Source organism: Haemorhous mexicanus, chromosome 3, assembly GCF_027477595.1.
Source record: "Haemorhous mexicanus isolate bHaeMex1 chromosome 3, bHaeMex1.pri, whole genome shotgun sequence".
Classification (NCBI taxonomy): Eukaryota; Metazoa; Chordata; class Aves; order Passeriformes; family Fringillidae; genus Haemorhous; species Haemorhous mexicanus.
The window spans coordinates 45,413,463-45,427,585 of NC_082343.1; the positions used below are offsets into that span (position 1 = coordinate 45,413,463).

A 14,123-nucleotide genomic window follows, 5' to 3' on the forward strand; every position below is an offset into this window, starting at 1 on the left:
CAAAAAAAAAAAAAAAAATCCCAACTGAGCAATGACTGAGCTGCTAGTCTGGAACTTCTGCTCTTTTCTGCCTGTTTCTAAAGGAAAGCAAAGAAAAGGTTTGTGTGATGTCACAGGATCAAACATCAACAAGATAGTACAGATGAATTTTTTACTGCACATATTAACTTCAAGAAAAAGCACTTTTCTAATAGCAGTGATGAATTCAAATAGCTTAAAAATAATTAAACCTAGTGCAAAGTCTTGAAATCACAGATGTATTTTTCTTTTTCATAAATCAGCTAGAGCAGCAAACAGCTAATACCTGTGTTTCACTGAACAGCCAGCTGTTTCACAGTACACAAGAGATAACAGAGGAGAAAGACTTGTTTTACTGACTGAGACTTACATGTATGGGCGAAGCAGGGTCAGGCTGAACACTCTACAAACAAAACAGAAAAAAAAGATGTTTTCTTACAGGATTTTTTCTTTGTAGAAGTTAGAAGAGAATTCAGCAATTGGCTATGAACTTGAGTCCTACCTTGAGGAGAGAATACTGGCAGCTGGCCATTACGAGACAGAACAACAGAACCCAAATGTCTTTACAGAAGCCTTGGTTCAGAGTCAGGAACCCAAGAAGTGAAACAAGAACTACTAGAAGGACAGCAAACACATTTTCCTTTATATCTTCTGTCCTATGTGAATAAAAGTGTCGGAGAAGTAAAAATATTTATAGATTCATTAGAGCAAGGCAGGTGCATTGGTAGCTGGTATGAGTTGAGAGTGCTGCAGCCATCACAATTCACTGGATCCCATAACTACATTTCCATGTCCAACAGTATTTCATCCCCATGCCAAAAACCTTACCCAAAATGATAGCTGAAACGTTACAGGAAAAAAAGCCATATGCACTGAAGTCTAACATCCCTTCCCATCTCACTTTCCAGTTAGAATTCCACAGTGGAGATTATTTGAGTGTAGAAAAGTGTATGCTTATAAAAGCAAAAACAAACAAAACAAAAAAACCCCAACACATTAACAACTACAAATAAAATCAAACACCCAAACACTTTTAAATGAGGAAATAAAGCATTCCATTAATGAAAAGTATACATCTGACAGCAAAGAACTGGATGAAAGACCAAATTTGTAATCTGATGTTTTATTTGTTTTATCTATTCTGTTAGAACATACAAACTGAGATAAAAAACAGTGTCAATATTCAGGCTGTAACAAAAGAGCTTATCAGCAGAAAAGATTTCAATGCAATTGAAACATAGAGATAAGACACCACAGATAAGTAAATATCTGCTCTGCACTTAAAGCTCCCTGACATGTAGTCTGATTTCTGCATCAGGTAAAACTGTCATCTGGAATTTCTGCTGTGGAGCCCATGTTAACCCATATGGTACAGCACCACCAACAGAAGCAGAGACAAACTTGAACTGGAACAGATGCAGCAGCTCAAAAAAAATCTTCACCTGAATACCATTCTATAAATGATTTTCTTTTTTCAAACATTAAAGTACTTGGTTTACAATACCCTGGGACCCTTCCACTACTGATTTTCTCATCAGAAATCATTGGATCTGTAACATCTGTGAGTCAAATTACAGACTAGTCTACAAGCCTGGCACTCACATGAATCAAAGTCTCTACCTGAAGACAAAGGGTAGCAAGAACCACAGAAACCAACCCTGAACTTCAACGTAAAGCAAAAACACATCTATCTACTCAACCTGAATTCTACTTCTTTAGAGATCAGCACTGCTTTCTGGACATGAGGAGCCACCCACCTTAACATTACCTAGAGCAGCTTTAAAAAAACAAGCTTACCTGTCCAACAATGCCAACAAGGTAAGACGGTCATACCAGACTTTAATCCACTTGCCAGGGAATATAACAAATCTGTAAAACTGCCTGTTCAGCTTCCTTTGTGCTGAAGAACATGAAGAATCCTCAGGGTCCTGGCTGGGCTGCTATAAAAACAAACAAGAAATACACAATACTCTCTCACACAGCTGCCAGCAAAACAGGAGTCCAAAAAGCCAAATTTACATGAAGTATCAGATTTTTTTTTTTTTTTTAACTAAAAGGGGTAGTGGGAGCATATTAGCATATTTATTTTCTTAATTTTAAATTAGAAAAAAAATCACACCAGCTTAATTGTTGCAGATGAACAGAAGCTATATTAATTATGGAGCTCAATAGTGACAATATGCTTTAAAAAGTAATACTAAATATTCATTTAAAAAGTAATTATTTTTTAGTCCAGATCCAGTACATGTCTAAAGTTTCTTTTAGAAGATTTTCCCATGTATCCGGCTAATTACAGCACATCACAAAAATACGGCAGGACAAATTCTTCTTTGTAAATAAAAAAAAAAATAAATAAGTTGGCCTTAAAGTCTAGAGGTACGACTTATCAACATTTCTTCCAGAACATAGCTTTGTTTATCTTTCCAGAGATGCTTTGAATACCACATCAGGTGTGCCTCCTCAAGAACAGCAAGAGGAGGAAAAAAAAATGCAAACAAGCGCAAAGAGCATAAACAGCACTAATTTAAGTGTCTCTAATCATACCATCATAATCATAAATCCACCCTTTTGAATATTGCTTTTGCCAGATTCTAAGGCTTTTTTCAACTCTTCTCTACAACTCCCCTCCAACTACCTGCAGACCATCAGCCAAGCCTACAAAGCTTGGCTGATGAAAAAAACCTCTGCAATGCAGTGACTTTTTTTCCAAAGTATATCATTACTGATATTATGGAGGGGGAATAATCAATCATTTTTCTTCCAAGAAGAAGAATTTGAGATTTCAAATGACTGTGAAATCCAGTGGTTTTCAACCTCCTCCTTTTACCAACCCCTCCCTAAAGATAATTAATCAACTAATATACTTATTATGGAACTCTAGGCAATGTCTACATTAGAGTTATCTATGTTAGATTAACATTCCTAGTCAGGGCAGGGGATCTCTGTGTGAAGCAATTGATTTTAGAATCATAACTGTTAGCAAAGCACAGTTTTTTAAACAACCTGTCCACCTGCACAAAGGAATGGTTACATTTTTTTTCTCAGAATATTATATTAATTTCTAATCTTCCCTTCCCAGGAAAAGAAATTTTACACAGAGTTTACACATGACAATGTATTTCTGTGCATCAGCTGGGAAACAACTTGTTCATATCCTCAGTCTGCTGGCAAACTTGAGGTGAAACAGGCTAGCATAAGCTCTGGAGAAAGAATTCAAGTTTAGGCACTTTATCTCATGCCTCCAATTGACTAAAAGTGTACAGCCATGCAGGGCCAGGGAGCTCAATTGCTAGTAGTGCAGGACGATCCCTCATACTTCTGAGCACTGAGATGTGAAAGGGGTTGCTGGGCTATTTGGCATTCTTTCCTTTATTAACAATTCTGAGCAACTTAAAAGCCATGAGACCAATTGCAATCCTTTCACTACGCTGACTTTAAAATCTGAAAGTAGTTTATGTAGTCCAAATTTTAATATTTTTATTACTACTTTAAAAAGTAACTTAAACATGGGGTCAGGACATTTTTAAAGAAAAAAACATGTTTTAAAATATTACAGTTGCTAACACTGGCACAGTTTTGTTTCTCTTGGGTCCTATTACCTACCAGAAAAAAAGCAAAAGTCAGACTGCTGCAGTCATTAACTTCACACATCTAATGTAGATTGCTCACCATAACTAGATAAAAAAATCAAAACAGTGGCAGAGAGTTCACTAAAAACACCCGAGGATCTGATCATTGAGTCCCCAGCACAGCCTAACGTGCCTTTAGCTGAGTGCATAACTGAACATTTTGGCTCCTGAGGAACTATAACCTTTGGATGAAATCCTCTGTGTGAGTCTTGTAGTGCTTAGGTGGGAGTCAGATTTTTGAGGATTTTTGGGAAACTCTCTGACTAGCCCTGAGCAAGTCACTCAAGTCTAACTGTTTCTCCTATCAAAAAAGGGCTTATAAAAATTCACTTCATAAATTTATGTGGTGTCAGCGACAGCCTGAAGCCATTGGTTTGTTGAAATCAATGACAATGCTTTTCTTGACTTATGTAGGCTCAGAATTTCATGTTTAAGACAAAAAATTCAGAAACCAGGACATTCTGAAATTACTGTCTGGCCTGGCTACAAATTTGCTAATGTGACCTTGAGGAGCAGTCTCCCTAAAAGAGAAAGAAGAAATGACAATTGTTCTCTAATTTACAGGCAGTTTACAAGACTATAAATATCTGGAAAACATCAAAACCTTTAGATGGAAGACACTGTCCAAATATGAAAGACACTATTTGGGACAATTTACTGATTTTTAGTTTAAAATAGTTCCTTTATACAAGTTGCTTCTACCTTAACGTTCCACTGTGAACTCTGAGATGAAAGGCAATTAACTGTCATTTTACTGTTATTCATAAATACCAAACTAGAATTTGCCACGGCAGAGAGAAAGCCAAAGGTATTATAAAGGGAATTTTAAAAACAGATTATAGCCTTAAGTCACAGACCCCAAACACTGTAAAGCTCATGTCCACATAAGACCATGCAAACTGAAACTTTTTCTTTTACTAGCTGCATTGAGGAGGTGCCTTCAACATTCCACAGCAAATATTAAGAGGTCTGGTTGCCCAATTCAGAAAAGTGAAACCAGACATGAGGTTTTATGACAGCAATGAATCTGGAATAAACACTTCATACTATTAAAATCTGGTGGGGTGTCTAAAATCCTAACAGCTGTGTCCTCTTCCAAATGAAATATGGTTGAAGACAGAAGATGAACTTTTTCAGTGATGGAGTCTTTAAATAGTCCCCTAGGACACTACTCAGTGTCAGTATAAAACAGCTGAGTTGCATCCATCAACATAAAACACATCTTCTCCCACATGAGCAATACCAGGAAAAGCAGTATAGCAAAAACAACAAAATTGTCTCAGGAACAAGCCTGCAGCATTTGTTTATTGAGCAGTTCATCAAGATGCTAGAAACTCAGATATAACAGTGTACCCGTGGGTTTTCTGAAAGGGTCCTTCTGGCCACCATCAGCAGGAGCTGCTGCTGAAGCGCGCTGGCTGCTTGATCCCCAGAGGATGGCTCTTGGCTCTCTGAAGTGGTAGTACTGGAGGAGCTGAACTGTATTTCACTGTGCACAAAGGACAGGAAAGAAAGACATTGTTTTAAGCAGCAATATTTTCTTAACAATTCTGAACTATTACAGGAGAAAGCTTGTAATTACAATACTGGTTGGCTCACAGGACTTGGGAACCTTCCACTTTCATATCTGAAATCTAGCACAGATCCACAAAGCAGTCAACACCCAAATTCAGATACACTTGATTTACTACATCCACCACAGAGAAACAGATACTTCTGTATCACAGCTTTTCTCATTTTGAGATGAACACCCTCAAGGAATCACACTTCAGAAGTGCCTTTTTCTGTCCATTGACAATTTAAGTTTAGAGATGCACATCTACAGAGCAAAACTGCAAAGTAGGTACTGCAGAGATCCCAGAATAGCTTCCAACGAGCTCACTTAGGTACCAAGCTAGTCTGGTTTTACCTGCACTGAATTCAGTGAGTACTGATTTTCCCTGCTGAGAATTCAGGAATTCAGGCTACAAGAACTTCCTTCTGCCCTACCAGGATAATAATTCATGAGCTAATTCACATAAGTCTAATTCAGATGTTTCCCCATGTACTGTGTGTAAACTCACCCTAGGAGAGCCCGGAGCAAGATACTATTTATTGTTTTTCCTCACATTTACTGTTTTGTGTTGTAGTACAGCACCTAAACACTTGTGAAAATCTGCACCTAGAGCAGCAGTGCCTGTTGGGTTGCAGAAATCATGTTACCATGACATGACTGACTGGGTTACAGAGACAACTTTATTGAAATGAAGTAATTGTTACTTGGGGAAGAGATCTATTTCAAACAGTTCTTTCTAATTCTCTTCCAAATGGGATTTATACATCAAGTGCTCTGCCCCAAGCTCATTGCCCCACTGCCCCTGGATACCTGCCTTGTGCTCTTACTACTTTTGTATCTACATCAGGTGAAAGCACCTAAGTGCTCATGCAAGGTAGTCAATATCTGTTGTTCTTATTCTGCATAAAGACAAGCAGGAAGAAACTAGAGCAATCTGCCTACAGTCAGCCAGGAAGCCTATGGCAGTGCAAAGATTAAAACCCTCCTATTGCATACCCTACATTTGCCCCAAAGGCACTTTATTAATTTTAGTTAACTCAACTTTCATTGCCTTTGGTTGCCAGTTCCCAAAGGCTCTCACGTAACCCTTGTTAAAGCATTAAAAGTGTGGTTATCCTGCACATGACTGGCTGTTAACTTCAGCTGCAGTGGTTAGCATTGTTATGGAACACAGCTCAATGTCTGGATTACTTAAAAGAAGGGCTGAAGTGTCACACCAACAGGTTGAAATGCACACACTCTCTCCTCCCCTCCAGGATTTGATAGCTCTGCCTGGACCAACAGGAACATGACCAGCCTTGGGATGTCAGCAGAGGAGCCATCCTGCCTCTGATTTCTGAGCCAGGTAGTTTATGCTTTCAAAGCCTTGATTGCTATCAGGCTTGAATTCCAGACCTGATATTCACCATCTGCCACTCCAGCAGAACTCTCAGCTAAGCAGAAATGAGAGCACCCCATGCTCCTGACCCTCATGGCTTCCTCTGCACACCACACTCCTCCTGCTACAGACAGCAGCATGATCCACTCCACAGACTCAGGAAAGCTGCATTGTTCCCTTTGGACAGTACCAGCAAAAGAGAACGTGGTCCACCACAACCCACTTGATGTCCCAGCCACAAGGCAGCCCTCTGCAAGAATCATCTCCTTTGTCAGCAGTTATTAACAAAACAGTACAGAAGGGATGGCGCTCATCCAAGATCCTGGATCACAACCAGAAGATTTAAGCAGGAGGAAAATGGAGGAAGCCTTGAGGAATGTCTCCCAGGAGTAAGATTCCCACAGATATGGACTACAGAGCAACCTTGCCCAGTCAGAAGGAAGGCAAGGGATTGTTTGTTTATCTCCTCAGGATGAGCTGTCCCATTCCTTATCATTATGGGTGCTACCCTCAGTCTCCCTGTTCACAGCAAGAAGAAGGAAATTTAGCCCAGGCCGTGCAGGAACACTAGCCTGGGAATTCCTGCCCAAAAGGTGACTCAACAAAAGAGCAGGGGAATAAAACAGTGGTTGCTCATGCCTTCCTAACAGAAGAGTCAATCTTCACTAAATTGCTGCATCTTTAGCTGTCTTTCTACAAAAGCCAAAAGTATGTTGAGATTGGACCACATCTTTAATCTCACATTCACCAAAAATGTAAATGGCAGAAGGACAGATGGATGGAACAGAATACCAGAGTTGTCTATCAGTTGTCAGAAATCAAAAATCTTTTATTAATAAGCCTTCTTCCAAGAATAAACCTAGAAGATCAAATCATCTCCCACCAGACTTGAAGTTAACCAAAAAGCAAAGAGTGCCCAGAGTCTGTTTTGTGTTTGCACCAAAAATCCATAGCTCCATCTCTCAGCAAGTGGCAGAGGAGACCACAAGCAGCCAGGACACTGACTGTGGGGAAGAGTCAGAAACTTTATAAGCCTGAAAAAGCAATTAGGGCAGAGAAGTTGGGAAGGCAGAGCTAGTAAAGCAACAATTCCAAAATCAGAATCTGTCATCTGGCAGTCATCAGCCTCATTTCTCTGTATCTTCTCATTCTCTCCACATCTTCCATTTCCTTCAGCTCCTGTCTGCTGCTTTTGTCTTCCTTATCCCTATTTTCCACAAAACCTCCTTCTGACATTCACTTGCTACCCCCAAAGATTAATTGCTTGCACAGCTACTTAGAAACTGGACATCTCATCTGATGACATTGCTATCACACTGACAGCAAACACCAGTAAGAAATGCAATGATGGTGTTTGTGTTTTTGTAAGCCTATAAACTAGATTCTGTAAATTTATTACCATATATAAATAGGAGCAAACACTCTCTAATCATAAAACCATTAGAACGGAGCTGATCGCAGCATAACACAGAATCTTGCTAAATAGAAAATCTGTTCATTTGCAGAATCAAATTAATATTATCAAGATCTATCACAGTAAACCGCACTGCTAATGTAAGCAAAGGTATAATTGAACAAAATTTTGAGTAATAAATTATTAACTAAAAATATCTTTGATAAACATATAACCTATGCAGATCAAATTCAAAAGCAACATAGCACCCTCTACTGATAACTGGGTGTAAAACCAGGAATTTTTTCTCTGGCTCATAATCCCATTTTGTAAAAACACTCTGCAAGCGTAAGGTAGTGGAGCAATCATATAACACAACACATAGAATGTTTCAGTATAACCACACAGTGCTGGAAAAATCTTCCTTCTCCCTCTCTGTTTACCCTCTTGCCTTATACCATCAACATCTCTGTTGCCTTATACCATCAACAACTTGATCGCAGCCATTAGAACATAATCCAGCCTAAGTCATCCCCTTTGTTAGGATCAGTTTGCTCTCAGGCACACCACAAAGAATTCCCTGTTAATAAAGCTGTTTTGCAGGTCTAGGTTAAATTTCATTTTAACCTGCATATTGGAGAAAGGACAGGTCTGCACACGCTGAAAACCAGAGAGATTGCACTGGACTGCCTAAGAAAGCTGCCTGGGTAACTACAGAGTTTACAGTGTGTAATAAATATCAGAGTGATAATAAATAATACAGCTGAAAGCTGTTTGTAATACTCCCTAAAATACTGCCCTTAGGTGATGGTAAGCAACAAAGGCTGAGAAGAGTCAGAAGGCAGCTCAGAGTTGGAAATGTCTCCTCCTGCACGTCCAACAAGCAATTGCTCCTGGAGGACTGGTCTGAGGTACACCCAAAAGCACTGAACTGAGACCTGAGTGATGTGGCTGTACAAAAGCCAGCCAGTGCTGACAACACAGCAGGAGCTCAACACACCCATACCCTTGTGCTCTTTCAAAAGAGTCAGTCTGTGGCTCAGATGCAGCTGTCTGAACTGATGTTGCTCATTAGGTCTCCAACTAGAGAGCTGCCAGCACTAATCTGACCAGAGTACTGCACAGTTCAAGACTGACACTAAAAGCCACTAAAGTTGTGGATGTTGCTTCTTTTAAGAAAATGATAGCTTACAGTTCCCAAATAACAAGACTCACACTAAAAAGCAACTCAGAGCATGTAAGAAGATCGAAATATGCCAGTGATAACTGCATTAGCAGTGGATAATTATGTGACAAATCCAATCACGGGAAAATGAAAAAATTCAGAGGAAGCACTCTTCACGTTTTTTTGTACGGCTTAGCAGTTTCATAAAGTGTAAAATTAATTCAGAATGTGCATATTAACTTTCTTCAGTGCTTACATCTAATGACAGCTCAAGCTAAAGATTAAATTTCTCTTAAATGTTGTTCATATTTTGCTAGTTGTACAAATGTGTATTTAAACACATTTTACTACAGGATTTGGGCATAATTTTTGGCATTTGTTTTAACTAGCAAAACAACATCCCTAATGTCAATAAGGCAGACTATCTGAGTTTACAGAATGTGAAAGCTAGATGTAGTGATATACTGACATAATAGGCAGAAAAGATATCAGATCACTGGTGCAGTGTTGCAATAGACTGAAAAACAAGTAGTGGTACATATTAAGTCAGCTATTGCAGATGTACAGAAAGACCTTGCAAAGCACATTCCCAAAGGCACTGTGGTCAATGTGAAGGCAGGAAGTGATGAATGCCCTCTAACTCAAATGTTAAGAATTGGGTCCATTCAGTACACTCTTACTTTCCAGTATTCAGATACTTTCACGTTGCTAATAAGCATGTAAACTGATCATTTGCAAGCCTATTACATTTCAAAGCAAAGATAAATATACTAAAAACTTTACAAACAAACAGTATGTGTTAGCTAATAAACTAGAAGATGCATTTTGAGAAGATGCAGCCTTATTGGAATTAGTGTATTAATAGCTTCCACAGTTGTGTTATCTCCAATACTTTAAAACATTCCTTTTTGCTCTCGTTATGGGAGGGCAGGGTATGGGAGAGAAACCAGTCCCAACACATAAAGCACTCCATAAACTCCTAGTAGTGAGCAGGATTTTGCTGCCATCATGTGGCAGCATGGGCCCCTCTCACCTCTGAGTCTCATTCTGTTGAAAACACTCATGTCCTGCCCAGTGTTCAGTGAAAGCAGGGCTAAAAACCCCTACACAAATAAAGGAAAGGATTTTGAGTGGCCAAGCTTAACGCAAAGGTTTCCTCCTGCTCCTTGCAAGCCATCAAGCAAATGCTACTGAGTTTGTAAAGAGTACTTTTCAGAAAAATCCATGGCTTTTTTCAACACAAACATTACCATTTTCAGTGCACACCCCCTGCTCATTTCTGTGTTCAAGCAGCTCTGTGCCCAGGGGAGCAGCTCATCTGAAATCACTGAATCCCAAAGAGGACTCTGTAACATTTGTCGCATCCGTTTCAAAACATTCTGAGCTGCAAAACTGCACAACCTGACAACCAGCATTAAGAAATCTTTAAGATTCAGCAGCTTATTACAAGAGCAGTAGGGGATTGTTTTATTTGGGTCACCTTGCTGAGAAATAGAAAGATGCTTTAGTGACATGCTTTTTGGTCACGTTCTAAAACATTTTGAAACACCAAAAAAAAAAAATCTACTCTCCCCTCTGAGAAATAATCTCTAAGGTTCAGGGAATTTTCCAGCAGTGAACATACTTAGTATTAGTGGATTTATGAAGGAGACATGTAGTACCACTAAGGCATTCAGACAGACTTTCATATAGTATAACACACTCAAACACCTTATTCTGGGTGAGAATGTAAATCAAATAAGTTAGCTCACTGATCTGACATTCTCTCTTTTGCCCAGGGCCAGAAACACCAGCACTCTACAGCTGTACTGACAGGTACCTTAAATTATTTTTTTAGTACTTGTTAGCCACTAGTTTGCTGCAAATACTTTTTTAAGACTTTTGGCCCCAATGATACCAAAAATAAAACTATTCTAAAAACAAGCAAAAAAATCTAAGCAATTGTTTTAAATGGAGGTGTCTATCTGTATTGCAAAACATTTTAGCTATAATATAGCTTTTTAGAAGCCTGGTTTCAGTCTTAGAGCCTCATCTGAAAAATGTGAGGAGTTCAGAGGATCAACAGCTCAGACAGAACATGTCTGGAGAGTGCAATATGAATGCATGATTGTACTGGTATGGTTGAGCCACGTGTAGTAATGAAACACACATGAATATAATTTTATCCTACAAAATGTGTTATTTTAGTAATTTTACAGGTAAATTAAAAGATACATGACCAAGAAAGCAGGATAAGGCTCAAACGGGAATAATTTTTTTAAAGGTATAGAGCAAGTTGGATTTTACATATAATTTATTCCAAATGAAAGCTCAAGTGTCACACAGCAAGAACAAGCTCCACCTAAGATAAATGTGCTTTTTGCTAAGAGGTGGGCAATCCTTCTTTCTGTTTGTACTGGTTTTGGTTGGAGTAGAGTTACTTTTCCATAGTAGCTGGTATGGAGCTATGTTTTGCATTTGTGTTGGAAATGGTGTTGGTAATACAGGTATGTTTTAGCTATTTCTGAGCAGCCCTTGCACATGGCCCCAAAGGCTTTTTCTGCTCCTCACAGCACCCCATCAGTGGGGAGGCTGGGGGTGCAGAAGCAGCTGAGAGGAGACAAAGCCAGGACAGCTGACCCCGACTGACCAGAGAGACATTCCCTACAATATGGCACTCAGCATATAAATCTAGGTGAAGCAGGAGGAAGGGAGGATGTTTGGAGTGATGGCTTTGTCTCCCCATGTCACCAAGACTCAGGGCAAGCAGGTGTTCTGTTCAGCCATCTCCAGGAAAGCCAGGCTCTACCACATGTCTGGGTGACTCACTTCAGAATAGATTCAAATGGTCTTTTTGTACTAATTTCTAACATAATCTATGAGCTGGGAGTTGATACTTTTGTCAAAGCCTGTCACAAAGCAATTTATGGCTAGAGGTGAACTTGGCAGAGTAATGGGAGCATCAAATTTAGATGCAATTAGCTCAGCAGGGAACCCATTCCACTGGGACTGCTGGCAAGAGGTGTTGCTGGCAAGCCAACAAACAAAAGTGGGGTCAGGGTAATTACACTGACAATAACTGGGGACTTGATTAGTCCTGCCAATGTTTAAATAATTTACCAAACTCAGTGACAAGAATCACCCACCAAAGTGAGGATTATGATGGAAAAGAAATTACCTACTTTTGGTGATAATTACAACATAGAAACCTCCTCAAGATTTAACTTGGCTAGGTCTTCAAATATTTTAAAAGCTGCACTGCTAGACAAGTGAGAGACAATTTGGCAAGAACCAAGTACAAAAACAATCTGAAAAAATTCTATTTCTCAGTAACCTCTAACAGAATTAAGGGATAATTTTGGGAATTATTAGTAAGACAGTATTTATACTACATTTAAGAAGCTCTGTAAATTTCTCAGGACAAGGACTGCAGGTACAGGTAATATAAGGAACAACTACTACAGTTGAAAAAACCAACAATTAAGCTAAAAAAACCAAAAACACACCAAGATAAAAAGTAGAAACTGATAGAATACATATTAATATTGATAAACTGGAGAATAAGATCATCTCACAACACTGCAGAACCAAAAAGTCATGACAAGACAAAGTCTATTCCCTTTAACAGTATTGCCAGCAATGTCAAGGAGTGTCTGAAGGAAGAAATCACAGACTCCTTCAGATCTGAACATCTGCTTTCTCTGGCACATTGCAATCCACTGTTGTCCATCCAGCCCTTCCTAAGCAAATTAAAAGCAGGAAGCACATATAAACAAAGAAGAAAAACAAAACCATAACACATCCTCACTTCTGTGACAGTGACATTGCTAAGATTTTGAATTATTTGTGAGAAATTAATTTCTGACGCTATGACAAGAAGATAAAATGTTTTTGGGCCATAGGATACTACTTTAATTTTAGTTCCTAATAATCTGATGTGAAATGCTTAAGCCTACATATGGAGAAGACAACAGTAGGACTCAATAGAAATAGAAAGTTAGAGTTTGAATTGAAGATCATAAAACATTATTTAGTTTGCCTCAAGGCTTTCTCTAAGAACTTTTTTTGATAAATATTTAAACATCATCTTCAGTTTTGCATAAAACTGTTAAAAGACAGTTACCTACGGCCAATTCATAAGGCAATTACTTCACTCTTGACAAACCAGCCACAGTTCATACCCTCTCCAATCAAAATTCCTTCCCCTTTCACAGCTGCAGTATCCCAGAAGCGTCACAGCTCCTGGACACCAGCAACAGGTCTGCTGCCTCTCCCAACAACACCCACAAAGCAACAGGCCTCTTGTCATCCTCTGTCCTGAGTCAATTCTCCTCATAAAGAGGCACATCAGGGCACAGTCCATTCAAATCCACACGGCTACTCCACTTGCTCAACTCGGTTTGACATTTTCCGCTTAGGAGCTGCTAAATCTTAACAGTATAAAGCAAGCAGGATTGGTGATAAGTGTTTCAAGAGCTCATACACATCTACTGCAAACCTTTGTATTGCTCTCTATGTTTATTCTGAATTCTGAAATCTGGGCTCCATGAGACCAAAAACCCACCCTCTCCTATGAAAGGAGGATGACAACTCTTTTGGCTAGGCATTAATTTTCTCCTACATCTCTTGACTCATGAAATCTAATTTGGATGTCTCATTACTGAATTCAGACAACAGGCCCAAAGCTATTGTTTGTTTCTGCACCATTTCAATTGCTCATGAAGCTGTACTGTCAATACCATTGTCTTCTCCTTAGTTAACTTTTTCATGAGCTGGTAGATAAGTCATGTTCATCTCAAAGGTGCTTTCTGTGTCCATTTTCTAATATTCTTCCATAACAGCAGCATCTCCTGGTGGTATGGATTACTCTTATGATGAAATCTCCACCCAAGAGGGCCCACCCTCAATGGAATAGTTTTTCTCAAGGAGCCTCTCCAGACAGACATGCAGAAGAGATTAAATGAAGCACTCATTGATTATACCTCATGCTTTCTTTTATCCTATTT

The 14,123-nt window shown here is 39.1% G+C and overlaps 1 protein-coding gene across 1 annotated transcript in view; it reads right to left on the reverse strand.

Annotated features, from left to right (window-relative positions):
• The window catches only part of PCNX2 (pecanex 2), a 151,677-nt gene that overhangs the window by 112,343 nt on the left and 25,211 nt on the right, over positions 1 to 14,123 (reverse strand). Inside the window, exons 9-12 of the mRNA XM_059841608.1 lie at positions 5,001 to 5,136; positions 1,816 to 1,958; positions 521 to 674; positions 389 to 421 (exon numbers count right to left, since the gene is read on the reverse strand). Of these exons, the coding sequence (XP_059697591.1) occupies positions 389 to 421; positions 521 to 674; positions 1,816 to 1,958; positions 5,001 to 5,136 (466 nt within the window). The remainder of the gene's footprint in view (positions 1 to 388; positions 422 to 520; positions 675 to 1,815; positions 1,959 to 5,000; positions 5,137 to 14,123) is intronic.